The sequence below is a fragment of the Drosophila novamexicana genome, unplaced genomic scaffold (assembly GCF_003285875.2).
Source record: "Drosophila novamexicana strain 15010-1031.04,08,12 unplaced genomic scaffold, DnovRS2.1 tig00004555-arrow-pilon, whole genome shotgun sequence".
NCBI classification, from domain to species: Eukaryota; Metazoa; Arthropoda; class Insecta; order Diptera; family Drosophilidae; genus Drosophila; species Drosophila novamexicana.
This window is the reverse complement of record NW_020825052.1, coordinates 2,624,250-2,649,975: the sequence shown is the minus strand read 5'-3', so window position 1 is coordinate 2,649,975 and position 25,726 is coordinate 2,624,250. Positions and strand designations below refer to the sequence as shown.

The following is a 25,726-nucleotide window of genomic DNA, read 5'->3' as shown; positions in this document are numbered from 1 at the left end:
TTTTTTTTTTTTGTGGTAAAAGTATTATTAATGCACTATTGAAGCCCTAAAACGTACAAAATGGCGTGCTTTCATTGATGGTGCTTATGTAACAATGCACCAACGCCCAAAATAAGAATTTCGTGTTCACATCGATCACCGGATACGGATTACTGTTAAAGCTTTGCCCACACATTGTATGTATCATGACGGCCACAGCAACAGAGGCGAGTAAAATGTTAGAGGCAGCACTGCAGCAGATGGATGGCATAATATCGAACTCAGCGACGGCAGCGGTCGGTCAGCCCCAGACTCAGCCGACTACGGCTTCGCTGACTAGCTTCTGTGAGCGTAATTTAATTTCTGCAACAAATGTGCTGTCAACAGCTAAGACATTGGCTTTGGCGCTGCAACAGGTGAGTCAGCGGCTCAGTAAATATGTACAGATCTAACCCTTTTCCGCACTTCTGCAGGTCGGTTTGGCAGCGCCAGCTCCAGATCCAGTTACCGCTGCAATAATAAGCGATTGGCTGGAAACGCACATACCACGCCAGGACTCCGATGAACGCATGCGGCGTTTGCAGCGCGACAAGGAAGGATTGGCGCTACAATACCAAATGCTAGCCGAACGCGTTTCTGAGCAAGCAGATAGAATAATTGAATTGGAGGGCCTGTTGACGGACAAATCGCAGCAGCTTTGCACCAAAGAAGAGCAGCTGCAGCGCCAAATGATTTCGCGATCTGCGCTAGAAACACAAAAACTGGAATTGATGAGTGCCTTAAGTGAGCTAAAGCTGCATCGAACGGCGCTGGAGTGCGAAAACGAGCTGAATGCCACCGATTGCAACATGCCCTACGGTAGCATGGGCAATATAAATCAAAAGACCTTCGCGGCAGATGGTGGCTTAGCACCAAAAACTCCACCCTCAGCCTTACGTCACCAGATTAAGCCCCAATTCCATAGCTTGCCACGGTCCCATGGCGGCGCCAGTAAGCAGGTACAGCGCTTGCAAGCAAACAATAACAATAATCACACCCTAGACGTGAATGCAAACAGCAGTGGGAAGCAACGTAATGTTGCGTTCGCCTCCAACGAACAAATTCTAATCGACGATAGTGTACTAAGCGATAGTGCTGTCCCACCAGAAGACGCCATGTCGATGTACTCTAGTTTTCGATCCCAAACGCAATCAACGCCCTCGCCAAAGCTACGCGAGCGTTCTGCGCGCGGTTTGCGCAGCATTTTAGGCAAACTGCGACGCAGCAATAGCAGCAACTGCGAGCTGACCGCCCTGGAGCAAGCGGAACCAGATGAGTTTCGTCGGGGTGGGTCGCGTGCAACTGCAGGCGGCCGCATAGAATGGAGCGCACAGACACCAATGTTTTGCGATGCCGATAAGCATTACAGCAGCTGGAACGCACAGGAAGTGTGCAACTGGTTAGCGCACATGGGTCTCGGATGTTATCAGGACAACTGCAGGTAAGTGCTATCCTTTTATATTATAATACGCACAACGCACCACTGCTCATCTTAACTTTATGTTTGGCCTTTGTAGTAGTAAGATTTTTAAATTTTAATAGCCAATTACGAATTGATATATATTTTGCACCAAATTTATCATTCATCCGTTCAACACAGCGTTGTAATATAATTGCTATCACAAACATTTTTCTCAAACAATACATCATCTTCCATCTGCTATAAAGTGTCGTGAGATCTTCGATAATAATGTTGCCTATTCTATAATATATTGGTCACAGGAAATGGCTAAAAGCAGATCCGTCTGTATGCTTCTTTACCGCTTCTCCGGTTGATATCGAACGTGAACTTCATCTAAAATCGGTTCTGCATCGAAAGAAAATCATGTTGGCCATTGACGACATCACGAAAAAGGAGTTTGACGAGCTGACGGTCAAGGCTGCAAAACTGGATGTTGGCTGGGTGCTGCGTTGGCTAGATGACATTGGCTTGCCTCAGTACAAGGATTACTTTCTGCAGGCCAAAGTCGATGGTCGCATGTTGCATCGTTTAACGCTTGAGGATCTTTCGCAATTGCATGTGAGCTCCTGCTTGCACATCGCGTCGTTGCGATGTGGCATTCTATGCATGCGTCGCATGTCCTGGGATGGCGAAGGCCTGATTCGTCGTTCAACCAAGGTGGTCGATCAGAGCGACGAAGCCAAGAGTCCTGACAAGGAAAGCGTTGACTTGTGGACGGCACACCGAGTCATGGAGTGGCTGAAAACAATAGATCTGTCTGAGTATGCGCCAAATCTGCGCGGTGCTGGAGTCCATGGCGCATTGATGCTCTATGAGGATCGTTTCAACGCCGATTTGCTAGCTGATTTACTCTCGATACCACCGAGTAAATCTTTGCTTCGTCGCCACTTGGCAATGCATTTTAAGGAATTAGTTGGACGTACAATTATACATAGTAAACGCGATGCCGAAGCAGCTCCTGGCTATCTGCCACTCACCATCACTGCAAAACTGAAGCCACCCAAGCGCTCTCAATTTACACTCAAGCGTCGCAAGAGTTCAAAGGGACAAAATGAGATCGACTGGACGGATTTAGTATGCCCAATGAATACTGTAGTGCCCGTGCTGTCCACCTCGGAGACGCTTAAAGATAATGATGGTTCGTTGAGCTCCACTTAACCGTTGCGAAAGGGGTTCACAATCGGAGTCGCGGTTAACATACTTATGCGTAATAATATAATTATTGTTAATCTAGTTTTAAGTTCACGCCACAAACTGACCCTGAAGCTGATCAACTTTACGATCTAGCCAAAGTCGGACATACAGACTTACAGCCAAGGAGCTGTATTTGCAAGAATTTACCAAGGCTAGCAATGTGAGCCAACAATTAAGCAATTTATCGTAAAAACCCAACGACCAATTAATAACGTATTAGCAAGGCAGGCTGCTCAATGCACAACTACCACATACTACATACCTTTTTGGAAACTTGCACTTTTTTACTCGTATAATTAACATAAGACGATTTGAGCATTAACGTCTTCCAAAGTATGAAAAACTGAAGTATTTAAAAGAGCATACATATTAACGACCTGGAAAGCAATCGAAAGTCTGGCATATAGCACAATATCCGAGTTTATTTGTACTAACACTAAGTTATATGTTATTAGCCCGATATTTCAAAAGTATATAACGCATTTTTACGGAAGTCAAATATTTTGAATTATCCTTTAATCAGGCAAGAATGGATTGGATTCCGAAAGTCTATATATATTATATATAGTCTATATATATTACATATTCAATTCTATATCTGGCACATCTATTTTCAAAACGACCCATCAATAATATCTTCATAGGATAACCACATAGCTCGTGGAGGACGCCTGGAACCGCCTCCAGCCACTAGATCCCACCTAAGGGATATATTAATCAGGGCTTCTGGACACGCTGTCAACGCAGTAGCGCACGATTTTATATAAGATCAGGTTGCATATTTGGACCAGAGCCAGAGACCACAGGCAAAATCCGTTGTGACCTCACATTTCCAAAAGGAATTAATACCAAGTGAAGATGGCAATCGAAAAATTTATGAAAATATCTTCAAATATCGTCGTTCCTGACGCACAGTACAGGATATGATTGGAGGATTTACTTGGGTTCGGATGAAGCATCTGGTTAGAGTACGCCAGCTCAGATCAGGGCTTTCCCAGTGAAAATACTGCCATCCCTCATAAGGAAAGTCAAGGCACACTTGCTCCCCAAGTGAACCCCAGTAACATTGTTGTCTATTTATTTTCTTGCTTGTGAGAGTCCCCTTCGCATTCATTTTGTATTACCGCGGTACGATCTGATCTGAAATTCATATTTTTGTTAGATTTTATTTTATTGTTAACAATAACTTTGCTTAAATTGCTGAACGACTAGAGGCGTGGCCATGAACTATATTAAGTAGCCAGCTTGGACGGAATCAACATAGTATTTAGATAATTGCTGTCTTGCCAAAACTTTTCTTCGTTTGTGCTGACAATTCTTTCTTACATCTATCAATCTTTGGCAGTGTGTTCGGCGTAAACTAAGTAAAGCTCGTCGGGTTGCTCTAAGTGGCCTGGTTGGCTGCAGCTTGGCTTGCTGACAGATTCTCCACACCTAGGCTAATTTGTCCGGCCAGTATATTCTCGAGGACGGTGTGCTGCTCGCGAGCAACGCCATCCTTGGCGCGATGCTTGCAAAGGTCACTCTCCGGTATGTGATCCTTCCAGTTGCGGAACAGGTAGCGCGTAAACTTCTTCAACTGCCTAAACTTGCAGTAGGTGGCTCCCTCGGCCGATTGCAGTTGTTGCGTTTGTATTAGGAATCCCTTCTCCTTAAATGTCTTTTCTAGTTTTTCGCGCTGCTTCGAGCGGCGTGACGAACGCCGTTTTCCCGCAGACGCAGATGTCTCGAGCTTTGGACTCAAAAGTGTTCTGTGTAGTTGCTCGGACGGATCTATCGGCTTGTGGCAATCCTCTGGGTGTGGCGTGGTGAGTCGCATTGGGCTATGTGAGTTGGAGTAACTGGACGGGCTTTGCGATTCTACTGGCACCAGGCTGCTGGGCAGCAGAAGCGAAGATGTCGGAGATTCGGGTGGTATGTGCAACAGTTCCAGGCTGAGATCCGTCGAAGGCGGTGGTATATCGATATAAAGTTTGTCATTGGATGAATTTGTTGACTGAATTTGTTGTTGTTGCTGTTGTAGTTGTTGTTGTTGCTCCCGTGATATGAACTCGTAGCCACGCAATGTCCTATCGCCGGTGCCATTGTAATAGCGATAGTTGCCCTCCGCATCCACCGACAGCATCTTCTTTTCCTCCAACGTGGGTTTAGCCCCGCCTGTGAACTTAAACTTGCAAATGCTGACCTCAGTGGAGGGGCTGGAGCTGTGCTCGGCCGGCATGGGCGGTATAAAGATCGCTGAACGCTTACGCTTGCGCATCGCAGGCGATGTTGCAGCATCGATATTCTGCTCCAGCGTCTCCCGCTTGTCGGATATGGTGCTTGTGGTGGCAAAGAATCCATTTGGTAGGGGAATCTTTAGGGCTAGCTGGTTGTCTTTTTCAATGGTCTCTACTGCCACGCCCAGGCGGCAGCTTTCCATTAGTTGCTGGTAGTACAGCCCCGAAGGCTGTAAGAGCAGTTTTCCGGCGACCCTGGGTTCCTCTCCAGAAAACCTTAGTGATACAGGCTTAGTAGATAAATGATCCTCGGTCAGGGGTGTCGCCCGTTGCGAGGAACTGCCACACTCGGTAGTTGGTGTAGTTGCATTAGTAACTGTCGAGGGCTTATCACTGTCGCCGCTCGAGATTGAGTACCGGTCACCTGACTGATCCCGCATGCAGAGATTCAGTGGCTCCTCTGCCGCAACGGCAGGGGCAGTCCTAGACACAACTCGCTGCGCAAGTACCGATGCAGTTGCACAAGTGTGAGACTGCGCAGCAGGCGAGTGCTTCGATTCAACCATTGGAAAATGCTCTGCTGACGTGTTCGATGCGGGTATAATGGTGCCGTAGTTCTTGTAGATCAGATGACATATGTCAGCCTTCTTTGGCTTGCGCCCACGTCGGGGTTTGTAGTTGTCCAAGGTGATTTCGCCCATGTAGGGCAGATCGGCATATTTAATGACACCGCGCTTGGGGCCTGTCACCTCATGCACTGCCTCTAGCGGCGTTGTTGCAGCTGCTCCCATTACTGATCGCGGCTGGGGCTCTTTACTGGATTCCTGGGCCTGTTGCAGACGCTCGGCGCTCCGCTGTATCTCGGCTATCTTTCTCAGCCAGCTGCGCACGTTCTCGTGCGACTGGTTCTGTGGCGGGTGTGCGGCCTTCACAGCGGGCGCTGGTGGAACTGTTTTGGCGCCGGACATGTGGCGTCTCTGCGTTGCCTCGTAATGGGCAGCATACTCGGCTGGCAGGGCCTGATGATGAAATCGCAATTTGATCGCCCCGTTGTTGGTTGTCCGCTTCTTCGATTTGCCCTGTCGCGACGTTCTTTGCATCGGCGGCGACAACTCCTGCACCGGCTGCCTGTGGATTTTGCGTGCACTCATCAGATTGGCCTTCAGCTGCTGCTTGGTAAGCGTGCTGCATGCGCCGTTCTGCATGGACTGCTGTTCCTCAGTTCTGCGAGCCAGCAGCGTCTTGAATGGATAATCCTGATCTTCATCGTGGGCATCATTGCTGGCTCCGTGCGAGATCAGTGGATCGTCAGAGCCCTGCAGCAACAGCTTGGTGGTGTTCAAGTGCTCACGCCGCATATGATCGCTTACGGCCGTGTGCTGCCAGCGCTCCGTTTCGATAGCCTGGCCGCTATCCGGATCCAGTTTTATGCATGGCAGAATCGCGGCAGCCAAGCCGTTTGGCGGATGCTTGTGGGTCTTTGTCGCGGCTATGTTGGAACACATTTGTTTGTTGTTGCTTGTAATGTTGTTGTTGTTGTTGTGCTCAAAAGCATTAAAGGCCATGGCCTTCTCCCGTGTAAGATCCTCCATGTTACCCTCTGGAATGAGATGAATTGAAGGACAGCGAATAGTTAGCATATGCCCAATTGACTGATAAATGCAATCCATGCCCTTATATGGCATAATTGCAGTTATGTTTAATAGACACAAAAACACACACACACATTTTTCTTGCACGCCGGCAGAAGTTGCCGTTGCCGTTGCCGATTGTAGCTGATCGTATCCGTATCCGTCTCTATCGGCGGTGGCGGTGGCAACACGGGAATTCTATTTAAATGCTCTGCGAACTGGCAAGTGGCGCTGTATCTCACACACACAAACAAGCACGAACACACACACACACACACACACGCCTGTGGCCAAGGCAGAGAACGCAACGCATATCGCTCTGAAACTGAAATTTGTTTTTGTACATGAAATTCGATTCCCTTGGCGAAAGTATGCCCATAAAAGGCTTAAACGCAGATGCATTTTGAGATGTGTGCACAGAATCGGTTGCTAAGGGTCACGTCTTCGAATTTGGTTTTAATAATACTTGGTTTCTGTATATAAATATAGTATATATTCATATTTTGGACATGCCCATTTTTATTACCTTTGCTATTTGGTTTTGAGTATGAATTTAAGTTTGAGTCAGGTACTGTCCAGTCTATTCTTTGTTCCGTACCGTCGGAATGGCCACGTTGTTGCGTCTATCAAACTGGATGCTGCATCGTCATCGCGCGCGTGTACCTCGTGTTGACATCCAAAACTCAACTAGTTGCGGGAAAGTCACGAAAAGCATCATTTTCAAAATATGCTCCTTAGATGGACCGCAGCCGGAGACGCAGACGCAAACAGAGGTGAGGACGCAGACGGAGAGCAAGCACGCCCCGCACACAATAGAGGAAAATAGCAGCGCGGACGTGGACGTGGACGTTGAGCGGGCCAAATAAAAATCAAATTGAATTCTTTTGCCGCTCTTTCTATTCATCGGGCTGCGGTGCGTTGTCGTGGCCGTATTTAACGCCAAAGACGAAGATATTTCGTGTATTCATTTTTAGAAAAATTCAACTTGTTGCCGCCGCGCTGCTTTGCGGCCATAAACCAACCAACCAGCCAGCCCCAACCCCAACCCTCCAACAACGCAATGCAAAAACAAAAAACACGGCGGATAAATAGAAAAATATTGAAAAGTCGTCTTGCCTCAATTCATTCATGAACTATTTGTTTTTGTTTACTAGTCCACATATCATCGAAAGCGAAAGCATGTTTCTTTTACCAACCGATTTGGATGAAATAGGCATCTACAGGTAGATCACCCAAAATACACCTGTATGTAATTACATACTCAGAAGCTAGTTCCTATAAATGGATATGTTTTCTTATTGCAGGGCATAACATATTCGATCAGTTTCAAAGTAAGATATACAGCAGCTGCAGCATTCAAGGTGTTTGAGTATCCCAAGTTCTTGATTCTACGCATAGGTGTTCGCTCAGATGATCGCGATTATTAATAGATCCGTGCGAGACTTTAAGTTAGGGCAACTCAGTTTCGCCTTGCGTTTGGTTAGGTATGTGTGTGTGTGTGTGTGTTAGAACAGCGTAGGTGTATTAGTGTAGTATCTCGGGGCTTATTAATTTCGGAAAAAGGAAAAATGCCCTCAAAATAGATGACTGTGTTCGTTTATTTCGGGATCTATCCATATGTAAATACACACATTCATGTATATATGCATGCACGTGTGTGAGCAAATATGGGTCATAGTGGTTTAATTTAATACAAAAATACATTGGGTCGTATACTTGTTATTGGGCGGCTGTATTGTGGCAATGCATTTGTAGTTTACACACAGCCATTCAAAACTGATACTAGCTTGTATTTCTGCACATAAAGACTTTTAAATGCAAGTACATAAAAGGGATTTCGAAGTTGGCAAACATCCCTTCTTAAGGTTCAAATCCGATCGGCCTTAAGCTAATATTTAAAAATCGATCTTCATATTCTTTTGAGCGCTGTTTTAAGCTTTTTGGAAAATCCATCTCCTTGGTGGAAATGTGGGTCGATCGGCTTCAATCTTATTGTCAATGCCCAATATAGGAACATTATTGAAATGTGCTTCAGCGATTGGGGAATTCCACCCATAACAGGGGAAAGTTATTTAATTCCAAATCACTTTAAAAGATCTTTTAAGAAACTTGGATAATGCCGTACAAACTAGCTTGTAGATATTTAAAGGAGTTTGTATTGACCGAACTAAAAGATTGTCTGCATATATACCATATTTTAACGGTACACACTTCATAAAGATCGGATTACAGATATTTAAGTTGTTTAAGGACGAATTTCCCATTTCGGCCAAGGGGAAGAAGAAGCGCTGCCGCTGCGTAAGGTGCACTGCTTGCTTGTTCGAGCGCTTGTCGTTTAGTCGTTAAGTACAGGGTATCTACGAGTCGGTCATTTTCGACAATGGTCTTGCTTTCTCTTATTGTCTTTTATATATAATTCCGTGGATTATAGGCTTTTGGGCAATTTGTTACGCACAAATTCAACTTCATGCAAAAGAAAACCTTTTTAGGAGTTGATTCCTATATATAGGGATTATTTGTTGTACTAAGTATGTGTATGCACATTGTCTGCTTTGTCTGGATACACTTTATAGCCGTACTCCAGTGGCAAAGAGTATGATGCACATCCGAGTGTATGCGCATGCACTTAACTGAATAAAGTAGAGAAGTTGAATGTGGATAGTGGGTGGGCAAGTTTACAAAATATGCTGTCATTGGTCTGTTGGCTATAAACTCGGCTACTATTTACATTCTCGAAATCAGACGGCAGACGTGCTTACATCACCATCGGTAATCAGCGGCTTTGCAGTCGTAGGTTGAGGCTGGCGCTGGCCAGAACTTGAGCGCCCGTGTATTGCACATCTATTTGCCACAGTTTCTGAACATATTTATAAATGACATTCAATAGCATTTTTTATTCAATACCTGCTGGCGGGTACGTACATATTTGTATTTATGGCCATAACTGCCACTTTGGCCGCCTACGCGCCGCGCCGTTCGCTGAAAGAACAACAAAACCACAGCACGGGCACAGCCTCAGTTTTTGTTGCGGCAACGGAGAGCGGTACATGCACAAGCATGATACGCATCTATCACAATATAATCAATTTGCTTTCTCATCAATAGCTTTTACTGTGCTCGATGACATTTCTTAACAATTCGCCAAAGGGTTACACGCCGCGGCGCTCAAGAGCGTACTACTTATATTCTAATTCTCTTCACGCCAAATCAAAATGTGGCATCAGTTGCGTCTCAAATATGCGCGTTCGCGTTGATCCATTCACGGCGGCGGCATTGCGACTGCGCTTGCAAAACATTTAACGGACGCGAATTCGCATGCGCGCGCCAGTTGCTTTCGACAAACAGAGTTGCCAATTTGTTTTACAACCTCAGAGGGGCGTATTCAAATTTGTTCAGAATGTTGTGCAGCTTGGGTATATAATTGTATTATAATACGTGTATATTATAATATTTGTATACTAATAATAACATTGGGGTCATACTGTGGGAATAAATGTGAGAATTTATATAAATTAACAAACATGCACATCGACGGCCTTCTGTTTTGCATACCGCACAGTTTTACAATCACTGTGCAGCCACTTACAGTTTTGATGATTGTTTTGCAAGCAGTGCTCGCATTTTAATCAGCAAGCAGTTCATTTGGTTGTGAAAAATTCAGGAGATACGTAAAATATATATGTAAACAATTATATTGCATTTATATGTATTATAATATATTTACATGAATTACATTCAAATTCAAGAAGTTGGTTCAAACCGTAAGCCGAAACATAAACAATTGCTTTGGGGCTCGGATCAGGTGTTAATGTGATATGGTTACCTACATACTGACCACAATTTTCGAGCTATATTGACAAAATTTGAAATGAATACTACCTATGAGCTCTCCTAGTAAACGATTTACATAATATTTGTCTGAATTTTCATAATCTTTTAATAAAATTGCTCGGTAGCAGGTTTTTGCTTTTCGGCTGTGCACAAGCATTTCGCAGAGGATTACTTTTTTGGTTTCTCGTAACGATGAATTCTGAATAAGCAAATAAATAATTATCATTTTAAGAATAAAAATAACACTTAAAATACGGCTTTTCCTTTTTTTTGTGTGTATTTATTCACTCAATAATTTCTATATTTTTTTCACATATAATATTATACACATCACGAAGTGAATAGGTAAATATGTTTAAATATGTCGGGTAGAGATTGGGTTTTTATCCATAGGTTGATAGTGTTTTCATTACTTTCATTAAACTTTCGTTGATTTAGGCATATCTTTAGTATCTTTAAATAACAATCAATATATATAATGCATATTTCAATATACGCACTTGGAACATGCAACTTCATACACTGACATACATCAATTTATGTTTGGGCTAAAACAGTTTTACAAAAGTTTAGGTAAATCGGAGGTATTTCAGCGTTATGGAATTTTTGTTTGTGAGTTCTTCTTTGTAAATATTATATTTATAATTTGTGTTTTGTTTTGATTAACTTGATCATATATAAACGGCATTGAGCTAATATATATTATTATATTTGCACATATGTACATACATCATATTTTACATATGGAAATTGAAAACAGAAAATATTTAATTCATAATTACAAATATATATTCAAAATGACTTTAGAAAAGTATTAGATTACGATAATGCATATGTATATATATGTGCACACAAATTAACTTGTGTCTAAATAACATATGCTAGATTTCCCCTAAGACTTTAAAATATAAATTACTTAAGGTTTTCAATAGCAGTTGCAATAAGATAATAAGTGGGATCGTGGCGTTGCGTTTTGTATATATAGGTGTATATATAGTGTATTTATATTCATTTATTTCTTATATATATGTATATATATATAATATTTTACAGTATGCTTGGGCGCAACTATGGCCCTCATATTTAATACAACATCAAAAATAGATTGATAATATTGTTGAAGAAAATAGAAAACAGTTCATATATCTTCTTATACCACACAATACACATACATATATGCATATATATATATATATCTGTAGGTTGCATGTATGTGGTTAACATGGACAAATAGTTAAGAATTTATGTTATTATCGTTGTATTCTATTCATTATGCTTTGCAAACGTTTCGCTGGCTTCAGCTTGTAGACGTACACGTATTAGCAATGGAAGGAACATTTAATTAAATAAACAATTAGCCATAGTTATTGGCATTTAATTTATTGCAAATACTTTTGCCACACGCACTATAAGCTGTCAGCTATTGAGAGTCACTCGAAGACGCACATACGCACACACATGCATACACTCTATGCAACTGAGGCTTTAAAAAGGACAACAGGACCAATTTGTCAACTGTCGCCAATACAAAGAGACCCAGCTCCGTCGTCCGGCTGTGGTCTAAGCAAATTTCGTAGCGCAGTGAGGGTAGTTCTTGTGCTATATGATTGACGAGCATTTAGCTTATGAAATGCTGTTGAAATGTTTTATATTCATAATTATTAAAGAAATGCACACTTGAATACTCTTCGTCAAAGCCGACTGAAATGTCAACAACTCGGTTGACAGTTACGCTACATTCTTCCACTCGGCTCGGGTTCTTTTCTTTGATTCGCGACCTTTTTCTTAGATCCTAAGTGCTGAAGCTGAACATGGATCGTATTTGGGTCGGTTGCTCGTTTCGTGTGTATCATAGGAACTTTTGATTGAGCTTGTGCATTTCTCAAGTTATTAGCATATTAATATAGATGTATATATATATATCTGAATAGTACTCGGTATTGAACATAACAAGGTTCGCTTGGTATGCTTCTTGTTACATTTGGACACCATTAGGAAAAACTAATCTATAAAATTATATGTACTAGCGTGTCGTGTCACATTTCAATTCACAAAAGGTTATTTTCCAGCTTTTGTTTTAGTCAAATTTAGTCAAAAAACGCAGACAGGCTGCGTAATAAGTGGAATTTGTACTTTAAAAGCAGCTTGAAAACAGCTTCAATAATTGAATGTGATTTTATTTTCATACTGAAGCAAATTTATGTGGAGCTGCCCGCTCGCTTAGCGTATATAGTGCCACATGGCTGTGGGCTTGCGGGCATTGTTAATCATGTCGTGCCAATGTTGGCAGCCCGTTCCACTCTCCTGTGGGCCAAGTCCGCAGCAGCCAATTTCCGTTGCCTCGCTGCCCGCACCGACCACATATATCTGCATATATTAAATCCACATTTAATTGGTAATTTGGCCAAATGAATTATTATCGGCTGGCTACTCACCTCAATGGCGGCACTGTGTAAATAATTTGATTGTAGATTGAATGTAAATGCCTCGTTCCAGATGGGATTGCTAACATCGTCGGATTTAGTGATGCTAGTCTTTTTCTTTTTTATGCGCTTGCCGTTTTGTATTAGGTAAATCTGTGATTGCATTATGTTTTCGAAATAAAATCAATCAGTAACACATATAATATTCATACCTTGACATAGGGCTCTTGGACGGTATCCAAATTTCGGGCCTTCATTATTACAATTGTCAGGCGCTCCGCCTGTGGTAGATAGTTCAGAGAGCACAGCAGCTCCGGGCGATCCTCCTTGGGCTTCTTAGTTCGCAGCAAATCGCCCCATATCTAAGAAGAGTTACTTTCAATAGGATTCAGTGAGTTTTGGAATCGTCAAAGACAACGCTCACTTCAACAGATTTTGACAGATCCAGGCCATCAACCGAAATACGCACTTCGCCAATAATGTCGTTGTGCGAGTACCTATCATAGTCGAGCACCTGCAAGACCAGTTCCTTGCCCTGCAGCTGGTCACGTGAAACCGGGAACTTGAAATGCTGATCAAAGTAGGGATTCGATTCGCCGCGGTGTATGTGCGTTTGACGTTTGCGGTTGTCCACGCCCGGCTGAAGCATGAGACGCACGTAAGGATCCCGAAAGCCACCCTCCTCGATGGGGCTCAGATTGTGTGCTGTAATGGAGCGCCAGAGTTGAGCTAAAATCCTTCGGTATCTTGTGGGAATACATACCTTCAATGAGATGAACCGTTAAATCGAAAAGGTGGTAATCATATTTGACACGCAAGTGCAAACGACCCACAGCGTGGCTCGTCCCGGGTGCTGTCAGATAGACCGGCCCATCGGGCATGCGATATAAGTCCGGTTGCAGAGCACCAAGAGGCGAAGCAGGACCCACAGTTGGATCAATGCCTGGCTGAGGACGAGGAGGTATCAGCAAAGGCGATAGGCAACGATTGCCTGTCATGCCTACGCCCACTCCCTTGCAGTGAACAGATCCGGCACCTGTGCTCATAATCATGTTGGGCGCAGATCCAACCATGCCTGGGCCTGATAGAGAGGCCAGGCTACACTGGGAGGGACTTGGGGTCCGCAAGACACTCGCATCGACCGAAGCCGGGCTGCCACAGCGTGCGTCAAGCGAAATAGTCCGCATGGGACTGGGCGAACGGGCCAGATGATGTGGGAATGCTGCCTCGCTAGGTAATGAACTACGTCCATCAGGTCCGAAAGTCCTTATTTGGGGAGAGGAGCCGCGATGACCCTGTATATATAGCTCGTCAATATCATAATTGTAAAGGATAACCGAGATCCGGATGCTAAACTCACCGACTGCCTGGACGGAGCGCTGTCTACGCTGCTCTGGCTGGAAATTGAAGGTGTGCGCTGCAGACGCGGCGGAAAGGATCGACTCTGGTGGTGCAAGTGCAACGGGCTGTGGAAAACCTCGGCGGGACCACGAAGTATATCGGCTTGAATCGGATGGTTGGGTACGCAAGGAATTCCATGGAGTTGTGTGGCTGGTTGTATGGGATGTGACTCCTTCGAAATATTGACTTCCTGCAATAACAAGGTTTAAGGAGCATTAATGATTGTACTTGATGCGTGCGATTTTTGGCAAAGCACCTCTGAGTCCGTAGGCAAGTCACAGCTATCGCTGACACTACCAGCCGAAACACTTCCTATGCCGCTGGTGGTTGAGGTTACCGATGAGGCCGATGGCGGCGGCGTCATCGGCTGCGGCGGCGGCGTCGTGGAGGATGCGCCCTCACTTCCCGGCAATACTTGGGTGCAGCCATTGCTGCCGCCACTGCCGCTGCTCTCGTCGGCCGAGTTGCGGTCGAGCGTAACGCGACGAACGGCACCAACGCGCTCCTTGGCTATGCGAGACCAAGACTCAATGCGCTTGTGCGCCAGCCAACAGGCTGCCGGACCCAGGCCACTCATTTTTCGTTGATAAACTTTGACTAAACGCTAAATTGCTATTCGGCCTTTTCACACTTCGCTGTGGGGTCACGTATTAGATACTCCTAAGTCTTAGGCCCTGGGAGGAGTAGAAAGCTCTTATTGCTGTGCTTTGTCGAAGATGTTGCATTAGATTCTCCCTGTCGGACACATGTCCATATCCGCCTTTATAACTAGACTATGAATTTAGCTATGTGCACATTTTCCGATTACCGAACACACAAGCATTGTACTCCGCACATTCAGGCGTACATTAATCCGCTTAGACTAACACCCTTGCCATTCGGAGCACTCCGATACAAGTACAAGCACACACGCACACAAGACACACACACACATGTATACAGGTATGCATGTGCATGGTAGATGTTACGTGTGGACACCGCAATCACAGTTGTCGTCCGGAGCGAAGTAGCCACAGCCGGACACGCGTGTGGTTGAGTTTTGTTGCCTTGGAATGGTATTAATTATGCCTGTGCATCACCTGGCGGAAAATAGCCATAGAAACCGCACTAAAAGCGTCCTCTAAGGACATGTGTCAGCCAATCAGGCAGCGCCACGATGACCGCTAGCTCGCTTATAGCAGAAGGTGTCCAAAGCAGCTAGTGCTTAATTATGGCCTGTGACCATATACATATAAGTAGACATGCCATATAGTATATATATGGCATATATACATGCATATAAGTTTGTAGTTGGTTGCCATACCACTTCTGCTTCTACCGCCCCGGGCCATTAGATTAATATGCCCGGGTAAGGAACGCAAAGACGCAGCGGCATCAGCAAATGAATCGGAAATCCCCACGAGGCGACAACTGGGCCTACTCGTTACGCAGCGTATCGAACGCAAAATAAGAATTCATTTGCAGTCACACCCAATCCTGTAGTTTGAGCAGTTCCCTCAATGACATGCCCAGGGTTGGCGATTATCTCGCATGGCGGGGAAAAGAGACAGAGGGTGAGTCTCTTTCGCAAGCAAACAATAAATGTATTTTCAAGTATTAAATAAATTAAATGAATTTAAGCACGTGTAGCAAATGACACCAAAACACAGAAGATCTTTTGAGTGCAAGAGAGACAAACACACAAAAAGAAAAAAAACAAGGAACAACCCCCAAATTAGTTCGGCATCATAAAAATACGTTCTTTCGTATTGTGCAGAGGGACAGATTTATACACATACATATGTGCAGGGATTCGTCAAGTGTGTGATGTCCTGCGCATCCCGATCTCCGTGCAACACACTCTGCAAGCAGATCGTTGACGCTTTTCATGCAAAAGCTAAAGCTATATGTGTCCTGTTTTGATAATGGCCCGTTGCCAATAATTGCATTGGCTTAACAAATATTGTCTAATCATATCCTGGATTATGGGCTCTTTCTGGTAATGCATTGATTTCGTATCATTGAAAGGCAGCCAACCGCACCGTTGCTAATTGACACCTAAACTATAATCAAAGGGACGACGGCCAAGCCCATTTTTCAACGCCAGAAATACATATGCTCGTATGTGAGGAAATCCCAGCGAATTGCGGCAGAAAATTGTGGAAAAGCGACCCAAAAAGTGGCCTCACCCTCCGTGTGTGTCCATGTCATGGCGTAAAATTGCATCCAAAAGGCGTTTTAATAGTTTGGCATTTTTCAGCTATCATTGGCATATGAGTGTCAACCCCCGGGAAAAGGCGCCCCTATTATGCGTAAAGTGGTCAGGGGTAGTTGTTGTTTCCACTACAAGCCCGGCTCGGCTCGGCTCGGCCCGGCTACGGGTACGGGTTCAAGCGTAATATCAAATTAAAATTTTCCACTTAGTTTAATTTGTTAAGCCTTGATTAATGGCCTTTTCATTGTTGCCACTTCAAATCTTTCGGCACTGCTAAGTTCTTGTTTAATGCATTATAATTTTTATTTTATCGTTATGGAACTCACAAGATTGCTAAATGCAAGTCCAGAATAATGACTGTCTCTGTCATGACCTTGATTGCTCGATACATAACAAACAGCTACTTATTCTTAGTCAGGGATTCTAAAATTGAAAAATGAGTCAAGCTTAAAGGAACTAGCTCTAAAATTATGGGAAAATAAACTATCTTTGTGAATAGGACAAACAAATTTGGAAACAAATGAAGCTCACATTGCTTTTTTAGCTCGAAACTGATATGGATATTTTTCAACTCTCTTCCAGTTAAACATACGTTTTAATGCGAGTGCTGAGTATGCGATGAAAACGCCTTCATCAAAAGCTAAGCTCTACAGCATTCAAATTAAAAAACATCAGTTTGTTCAGATCTTTTGCTTCGATAACACCTTAATATATACATATAGCTCGGCGGGTCAGCTGCTTCTGTGATTTTCGTTAAATTCCAATATGACTGCACGTTTCCTAAACCGCGTGACTGGTGCCATGTCTCGCATGGCCTCCACCATAAAGTGCCGCGCCAGCAATCCCAGACATATCGTACAGTGTCGCGAGATGAGCAAGAAGCAGGATGACACTTATAAAGAAAGATGTACTGACGATGGACGGTTCTTCAAAGGCTGCTTTAAGAGTACGTATTCTAATGAGCGCCGACTCTGTGCCCAAAAAAATAATTTATTTCATAGAGGAACCGAGGAAAAAGTGCCCTGAGGTACAGGAGAGGGTAAAAAAAAGCGGCTGCGATAATAAATGCAATGACGGACATTGTAGGCAAACTAAATAGAATATTGGAAAGAATCGAGACGCAAATGATGCGAATGGCCTGCTGAAATACATTTAAATATATCTAGTACAAATTCTCAATTCACATACGCAGTATAATGTGTTTAACTGCCTCAATAGTTAAGTGCAAAATAAATACAGCTGCCCAATTATATTTTATGCCAACAAATTCTAGTTTCTATCAAAATTATTTTGACAACAACAAAAGGTTTTCAAACCTTTAAACTACTATGAAAATATTAATTGAATTGCACATTAGGATATTTGCCCTTTTTCCTGCCAAAGGCTAGGCAGCTAAACACATGATAGTTCGTATGTCGGAGCCTATAACCTGTGATTCATAGGACGTTGTTGTAAAATTCCTAGAGCTACAACACACGCACACAGTCAACTAGAGTGCGCACATTTTAATCCTATTCTGTTGTAATTTTTCTAGTAGTGGTCCGACATTCAGTTTATTAGATTGGAAACGTACTGCATTTATTTTGAATCGATTCGTAGAAAAGTTCATAAGTAGTCTTCTATCCACGCTTAGTCATTTTAGCTCCAAAATTTCAAGTGTACTAGACTTTAATGTTTAACGTTTCTGATAGCGGAGAGTAACAATTTATGGTTTTTCAATTTTCGAATGAGCATACAAATATAAATTCTACATAAGCATAATGAATCTGTTGGGTGTGGTATTTTTTATACCCTTGCAGAGTCCGTCTGTCTATTTGTCCGTCTGTTTCCATGCAAACTAGTCTTTAAGTGATTTGATTGAATTATCTGAAACTGACCGGATCGAGACACCGTATCATATATGTGCCATAGAAATGTTTCCATTTGCATAACCATGAGCTTTACAATGGACTCAAGTATGCTAGACTAGTACTTTATGTATATGTATGTAAATTTATCTAAAAACTAAGCTGTAAATTGCTTAGCAGTCAAATGAAAATGTAGATTATCTGCAACAAATTGTGCATCAATTGTTGTGGGCGACGTATAGTCGTTCAGTCAACAATGAAAGCGACGAACAGTTTGCCGTAGAAACGAACAAAACAATTAAAATTAAGAGAAATACCAAAGGAAACAAATTGGCTCGCCAATGTTTGACACTGGAGCAAGAAAATAATCCGTAAAATGAGCAGGTTGCAATGAAAAGAGCAGTAGCATCAGCCCAAGGCTGGCCCAGCTACAGAGATAATGCTAATCGGGCATTTCCGTTCTGTAAGTCTTCGTAATCTCATTTAAATAATTGTGCCACAAACAGAAGTCTGGCAACCGATTTGAGTACACACAAACAATGCCGTCAAATCCGGCAATGCACTGCATTCCATAACAGGCACGCAGACGTATGGCCGAGGCCGGAAATTAAAATGCAAAAACAGAAGCTCGTTATACGCTTACCTACACACACACTCTGAATATACACTGTAAATCTAGGAGCTGCTGTTGAGAGGTACCCTATCGCACGTGGCCCATGTGGCAACATTTTCCATTCGAATTCTGCAGCTTGCAGTGGGATTTACATAGACAATGCACGTTTTCGATCCTGATTCTGACTTTGGGACTTACACAATCATGGCAATGTTTGCAAAAAAACCCAAATATATAACTATGATTGACCCTGCATTTATTTGTATTGCTAATGTTGATATAAAAGCTTTTCAATTTATGCTTGGTGGAAATGGTGATTCAAAGATTTTTGGGGCATGTTCAGAGTTTCGTGCGATTGGACTTAAACTTATTTTCAAACCGCAACATAAAATCTTAATGAAGGAGGAGGAGGTAGCTTTAACTATAGAGTAGGAGGAGACCGCAGCTTAAACAATGGAGAATACGGCAGTTTGAGCAAAGGAGGAAACGGTGGGCTTCAACTATGGAGGAGGCGGCCAGCTCAGCAATAGAGAGGGCGGTTGCTTAAATATAGCAGGAGACGGCACCTAAGTAAAAGAGTTAGCAACTTCAAATATGGAGGAAGCAGCAGCTTGAGCAAAAGAGGAGACGGCGGCTTAAATATCGAAGGAGGCCGACTCAAATATGGGCGAGGCAGTGGCAATAAAAGTGGTACGTATTATAAACATAACTATATCTTATTCTATTTTAAAAAAAGTAACTACTATAACAGTCATATGTACGCATGTTGCGTTTTTAAACTTATACACATTATCTCTGCTTTTCTGTTCTTTCAGTTATGTGTTTATATAAAAGTTCGTTTTGCGCCTACTGATAGATGACGATTAAATAATCCTGCATGAGAATTTACAGGTAAGTACATACATTATTACGTTATTGGTCTTTTAATCGCCGAGAAAGATCTTGGGAAAGATTTTATGAGAATGGGAATATAAAGATGATATACTGAAATAGCATATTCAATGGGAACAGGGTATAAAAATTGCATATCTTTATATTTGAGACAAATATAATGAGATCGTCGGCTTACGTTACGATTAAGTTCTTATATAATAGTTTGTATTGCGCAATTGCAACCATTTGCAAAGCGGCAGTAGTGCAGCCGTGAAGCGTCCTGTGGCATCCAGTAAATGGCGCAGCAACATGGTGAGAAACGTGCAACACTTGTTGACCTGGCTATAAGACAGGAGGTATGAGCGCAATGAAGCGCACGCCGATAATCCGCTCATCAAACGTCAATACAGCCCGCTTGGCTGTCTGTCTGTCAACTTGTTTACAAAGCATTCAAGCTGTAGTTCTGTGGCGGTCTAAACATGCCTTACCCGGAGCAGCCAGACGGCTGGCTACCCGGAGGCTAGAAATTAATCACCAATACAATGGAAATTGTGCGGCTGCTGAATGCGATGCGGTAGCAGTGATAGCTTTCCATTGTACTGACTTACTCCTAGTTCCATATCAATTTGATATAACCTCGGGGCCACACACATGCGAACAAGGGATTTGCTGGAATTTGTTTAATACTTTTTGGTGTTCTGTAAAAGTTTTTATATGTACCAGAAATGCTAGATTTTTATATATACTATATAGTTAGAAAACAGTTTCTCCTGACTGATTGTCCCAAATTTTTTGATTTTTATGAAATAGTATCTTAATCGTTTTTCATACTTTTCGGGAAATCCTTAAAATTCTCTTCCCATGGAGTGATAAAGTGGATTGGGCGCATATGAACTTCAGAAATATGATTATAGAAATTCCACCCGCAAATGTGGAAAAATGGCGGAAAGCAGTTGCATGCAATTTTTCTTCTTTACCATCCTGCAAACTGATTTTTACATGTAGAATATGTGGGTCTTAGGCTTTATTGGAGAAGTTATAAGACGGTCAGCTTTAAATATATTTTCAGAGATCTACATTGAAAATGAATGACTTCATGTTTCGGCAATTTCGGAAAATTCACCCTAAAGCTAGTGTTTGCAACTAATTAGTATGTTTATCAAAGTTGTATAGGTACAAGTTCAAGTCGCGTCCCATTAGCGTCTAAGTTATTTTCAAGCCTTTTGCAATTTTGATCCTTCACTATGGATTTTGTCAGAGGCAGGCAAGGCTCGGGGCTTCTCTAAGATAAAATGCTCTGGCAGATTTTGCGGTTTAGATCAAAACAAATCAAACTCTGCATTACTTCAAATGAAAGAACTTTCAAGAAATTCGCTGTGCGAAAAGCAGGCAAAACAAAATGCCAAATGCATCGGCAGGGTCTACATCAAAGATCGGCGACGTCGACAATTTGGCTATTTAACCCTTTCCTTTCAAAATAAATGCTATTGTATCAACCAGTAAGACTTGTATATATTTGCACTGATGCATTGGCATTATCCGATTGTCTATTCTTTTTTTCTGGTGCAGACACATACACACATGTACGATATGTACGACTGCATCCTTGCCAGCAGCAAGGATTGATTGCTGCATTTGTCTGGCCATGCGTCAATCTTGTTAGTAATAAAGGGATCTATACAAACAGTAGCTAAGATTATTGCTTCTTATTTTCTCTCGAAAAATGCGCCGAAACTCAATTCGCAATCTCTATGTTCGTCAAACGTGTTTGTCGACAACTTTTTACTGCCAATGTAATTTTAACCTTAAATCTTACCCATTTTGTCAATTGAGTCAGTTGGTGTGTAACACATCCAGCGACTCAGTTGTTGGGGATTATTACACATTTTTGGAAGTGATATTTTTTAACAAGATTAAAAACGGCTGGAATATCTTATGCAGAATATCAAAAGTTGGAAATTTCCAAAACCATATTCCTGATATCGGGCTTAGTTATTGATAAGTTAACTTGAACTGGCCTAAGTCAAGCTAAGCTAAGCTTTTATATAACCTTAAACCTCAAACTGCTTATATTTAATATCTTATTCCGATTCTTCACTTCGGTCTTAGCTCATTTAGCGGCCCATTGTTCGTATTGCGGCCTATTGTCCCTGTTGCGGCCCAATCATAAAGTTAACTATGCCCTAACTAAAAACTATTTTCTGCTCTTGTGGTCATATTTACTTAACTTTGTGACTCAATTAAACAAATCCATTTCAAATTAATAAAAAAACACATATTTTCTAATTAAAATAAGTCAAATCAACTGTTTTGTTTTGTCAAATACTACATATGACATAATTGTAGTTGACAAAACAAACAAAACAGAATTAAATTTTCAATTATTATTGTTTTCGTTTTCCACTGCTTTTCATTTATTGTTATTGTTTTTTTAGTGAATAATAACAAAAGAAACGACAATTGCTGTTTCATTTGAACCGGCGACCTCTCGCTTGTGAGTACGGCGTCGGTTCGCTCAGGCTCGTAATTTCATGTTTACAAAGCACACTTATAAGGATGCGTTGTTTTTAATGTTTTTCATTCAAACTTTGACCACCTTTTTCCTCACTGGAAGGTCGAATTTTTCACTGCTCACTTTCGCTCACCCCAGTATAAATTTCAACTTTCTAGCTCTTACTGCTTGGACTGTGCGTTAGTTACCATTCAGGCAGTCAGTTTTTATATATATAGCTAAAAATGTTTTTGATATATATAGAAAGCAAATAAGTAAAACAATTTTGTTTCGCTTCTCGACTGGCTCAAGGTTTAATTTGTTATAAATATGAAAAGGTAAGCAGGCTGTCTGCATAGCACCTCCTAGTTCTAACCAGAACAAGCGCTAGGCTTTAGGTTGAAAACTTTTTACCACCTTTTTGTCGCTATAACCTTTTGAGAATTATAGGCGTCGATAAACGAAAAACGAAAACGAAAACGCTGAAGTCCATTTTCTGTTGGCAAATTCCTGGTTGACTATCGTAAGTTTGTTTATTCTCCTGCACCCGCTATTAATTTAATAATCTTTTTGAAAGACCATCATTAACTCTGCTAGTTCGACGCCAGTCAGACTATTTGCTTTCGTCAAGGACGTTAATTACATTTGCATATTGCACTGGAAATATACTGTTCTTTCGTCATTTTATTGACATTTCATTGTAATTGTTATTGTTGATTTACTTTGCTCCGGACAGCAGGTTGGGCGTGGCAGTACCCTCAACAGGGTAATTTAATATTTCCAACAGGGTAATTTAATATTCCCGCTATTCCTATTCTGTATGCAAATTGAAGTCAAGTCCAACGGGCAAGCAACTAAGTACTAACTGACCCAAATGCAAAACGGAAATAAATAAACTAAATATTCACTCGATAGCAGAAATAATTGAAATAAATCGTGAGCTTTGGACCCGGAGCGGAAATGCAATGGGTAACCACATAGATGACCTGATGCAGCGCATGTTTGAGCGACAGACTGAATGCATATTGTAGCACGCTAACGTATGTGTGTGTGTGTGTGTGTGTGTGTGTGTGTGTGTGTGTGTGTGTGTGTGGGTGTGTAGCTGTGCGCGCGGCATCTGTCAGATACATTAATGCACAAATATATCTCATGTGTAGATACAAATAAATCCGAGTATACTTATTTGTGCATCTGTGTATGTATGCTGTGTGCACTTACTTGGCAAATTGAAATTTACGAGTGGATTGCAAAGGCAAGTCGAAAGTCTCTAATAGATACCCTGTATATAGGCCTATTCAAGTCAGAACTGCGATAATATTTTATGGAACTTAAAATAAGGCTGACTAGCTTTTAGTTTACTGGGCTTTGGCTGAGGATTATGCTTTATAGACAAGTCTGTAAATGCCAGTTACAATTAAGGCTGACTGCAAACTAGGCCAGAATTGGCCATTTTGCTAGCGCAGAGTAGTACAGGGTATAAAAATCACATCGGTTGACGTATGGAGCATCACGTAGAAAATGTAATTGTGAAAAATTGTGGCACATATGCACACATGTTGGCGAGGATTGCTAATTCGGTGCTGACCCGTGTCTGGCATATTCTAGCACCCCATTCTTATTTGCCGTTTGTTTGCCCAAATACATATGTTTCCATTATGTACCATAAGTACATGGCTTAGGGACTTCAGCTAGAAATAGCGCCAGGAGAAGCCTTTTTTAAGCGACTTTAATGGCAGCCCTGGGCGCCAACTTAAAGCCATCGCGTGAACAACAATAAACAGCCAACAAGCGCCATATACACCCAAGTCCAGGGTACGCCCCTTGCTTCTCACGCACTTTTGCTGCTTCAACAGCACGGCCAATATCAGCGGAGCCCTGCGCAAAATTGTGCATTCGCCTGGTTTGTTATCTAAAAATAATTATATTAACTTTGCTTTTTGGTGGAGCTGCCAGTTGTTGCCTGCCTGCCTGCCTGGCTGGCTGGATAGATAGATGGATGGATGTACGCACACGTATGGGTTGCCAGTGAGTCCTGCGAGCAGTCAATCAGTCTTAGTGCTGCTTTAAATTCAGTTAAAAGCATGCCTAATGTAGTACAAATTGTTGTCGATAATTCATCTTTTAAACGCTGCCATAATCCAGCAGAGAGCAATGTGGGCACTCCCCGAGCTTTAATATCCCAGAAGGCAAAGCCACACAAGCAGCAAATGCGAAATCACTTTTACTTCCATGAATTTCCTTATGCCTTGCGCAGTTTGCGGTTAAAGCGTTTGTTGTGGACATCCCGCCTATTTTGGTGAAAAGCTGACGACGGCTGCTGACAAAGAATTTCATTTCGAAATTCCTACAATTCAAAACTACAATTTAAAAGCAATTTGATGAAACCCATCGCTGCCTAATGTGCATGTGTGTGTGTGTGTGTGTTTGTGCGAGAGTGTGCATATATTATATTTGTATGTAAATCGCAATATGAAACCAGCTCCGACGGTAGCAATTAGTTGAGGTAGCTTTTCAATTCGATAATAAATAACGCCCCAGTCCCTAATGTAACCGCTCGATATGCCAAAACGTGCGCACTTTATATATGTATAAATATATATATAATATATATATAACATGTATGTGTAGCGTACAATGTACAAGTGCGTGCAAAGGTAACTTAATATTATCATCTATTCCTCTTTTGGAGTGGCAGCTTAATCAGTTTGCATATACTATATATATACTCAGGACCTCTTAATGCGCTTATGTACAGCCCGCCACTAGGTTGTGTACACCTAAAAGGCAGCTCCGACAGGGAACAAACAACAAAGCAACAGTTTCGACCCAGCCACAAAGACGACGCAGGAAAATCCATAAAACACCTTTCTGACTGTGCCGTTTGTAAAAGGAAACTTTTGGTACCTACTTGGGCGCTGGCTCTTTAATCAAAATATCAAGATAACTTTTTTGATATTGGGCAAGCAATTTAGCACATTTTCAGCAAATTAATAATTGAAATGGGAAAAAAAGCACACAACACACACTTATTGGATATTCATTAATTAGTTTTTTTAGCTGCGTTTGTGTGCGACTTAATTGCTATTAATTTCACTCGAAATTCGGACTCAGGCACGAAATTGCAACGTTCTACACAAAAGGCCTGCGCGCGTACAACTGATTTTGGTTTTCTGCTTTCGCAGCCACGACAAGGACGAGGACATCGCCACGCACAACAAGTTGCAAAATTCGAGTTGGACGAGGTCGAAATTGACGAAGCCGACAACACGTCGGCTCCGACGGCATTATTCGGCAAGGTTTTGTGGCATTGAACTACAACTTTGCAGCTTCGAAAGCTTTTTCGCAACTTGTTGCCCAATCAGCTGTTGCACTTGCCTGTACTCACTTTTATGTACTTTATTGAAAGCAACATTTTCGCAATGTCAAAAAAAATAAAGTAAAGGAAAAGTAAAGGAAAATCCCGTTGTTAGGCACGCAAGTAATTTATATGTATATGTTTTTTCATTTACCTAACACATTGTGTTTAATT

The 25,726-nt window shown here is 42.1% G+C and overlaps 3 protein-coding genes across 6 annotated transcripts; 1 reads left to right on the top strand and 2 right to left on the bottom strand.

The window, feature by feature from the left end:
• Positions 1-12: 12 nt before the first annotated feature.
• Positions 13-17,413, top strand: LOC115770466 (liprin-beta-2). 2 transcript variants are annotated; one of them, XR_004018856.1, is made up of 4 exons: positions 13-395; positions 453-1,459; positions 16,956-17,319; positions 17,375-17,413. XR_004018856.1 is itself a non-coding variant. In XM_030715742.1 (3 exons), exons 1-3 carry the CDS (start codon positions 186-188, stop codon positions 2,636-2,638), a joined length of 2,115 nt encoding a protein of 704 aa, XP_030571602.1. In that variant the 5' UTR covers positions 15-185; the 3' UTR covers positions 2,639-3,185. The 2 variants fall into 2 exon arrangements, 1 of the variants encoding a protein (XP_030571602.1); XM_030715742.1 differs by lacking the exons at positions 16,956-17,319; positions 17,375-17,413 and adding an exon at positions 1,741-3,185 and having other exon boundaries at positions 15-395.
• LOC115770464 lies at positions 3,876-9,511 on the bottom strand. Of its 2 annotated transcripts, none has more exons than XM_030715741.1 (2): positions 9,447-9,511; positions 3,876-6,493 (listed from the first exon to the last, which is right to left on the bottom strand). In XM_030715741.1, exon 2 carries the CDS (start codon positions 6,483-6,485, stop codon positions 4,059-4,061), a length of 2,427 nt encoding a protein of 808 aa, XP_030571601.1. In that variant the 5' UTR covers positions 6,486-6,493; positions 9,447-9,511; the 3' UTR covers positions 3,876-4,058. The 2 variants fall into 2 exon arrangements, with proteins under 2 accessions (XP_030571601.1, XP_030571600.1); XM_030715740.1 differs by lacking the exon at positions 9,447-9,511 and adding an exon at positions 7,051-7,088.
• Positions 11,601-25,150, bottom strand: LOC115770467 (synaptotagmin-11). 2 transcript variants are annotated; one of them, XM_030715745.1, is made up of 8 exons: positions 25,102-25,150; positions 14,436-14,853; positions 14,139-14,369; positions 13,542-14,073; positions 13,203-13,483; positions 12,991-13,140; positions 12,791-12,931; positions 11,601-12,722 (listed from the first exon to the last, which is right to left on the bottom strand). In XM_030715745.1, exons 2-8 carry the CDS (start codon positions 14,754-14,756, stop codon positions 12,576-12,578), a joined length of 1,803 nt encoding a protein of 600 aa, XP_030571605.1. In that variant the 5' UTR covers positions 14,757-14,853; positions 25,102-25,150; the 3' UTR covers positions 11,601-12,575. The 2 variants fall into 2 exon arrangements, with proteins under 2 accessions (XP_030571605.1, XP_030571603.1); XM_030715743.1 differs by lacking the exon at positions 25,102-25,150 and adding an exon at positions 16,700-16,901.
• Between the last annotated feature and the right edge of the window lie 576 nt (positions 25,151-25,726).

Coding starts and splice junctions, on each gene's coding strand:
- LOC115770466 (XM_030715742.1), top strand. CDS start 186: ATGACGGCCACAGCAACAGAGGCGAGTAAAATGTTAGAGGCAGCACTG. Junction 396..452: donor TGGCTTTGGCGCTGCAACAG/GTGAGTCAGCGG, acceptor GCACTTCTGCAG/GTCGGTTTGGCAGCGCCAGC. Junction 1,460..1,740: donor TGTTATCAGGACAACTGCAG/GTAAGTGCTATC, acceptor TATTGGTCACAG/GAAATGGCTAAAAGCAGATC.
- LOC115770464 (XM_030715741.1), bottom strand. CDS start 6,485: ATGGAGGATCTTACACGGGAGAAGGCCATGGCCTTTAATGCTTTTGAG.
- LOC115770467 (XM_030715745.1), bottom strand. CDS start 14,756: ATGAGTGGCCTGGGTCCGGCAGCCTGTTGGCTGGCGCACAAGCGCATT. Junction 14,074..14,138: donor GCGCTCCGTCCAGGCAGTCG/GTGAGTTTAGCA, acceptor CTATATATACAG/GGTCATCGCGGCTCCTCTCC. Junction 13,141..13,202: donor ATCTGTCAAAATCTGTTGAA/GTGAGCGTTGTC, acceptor AACTCTTCTTAG/ATATGGGGCGATTTGCTGCG.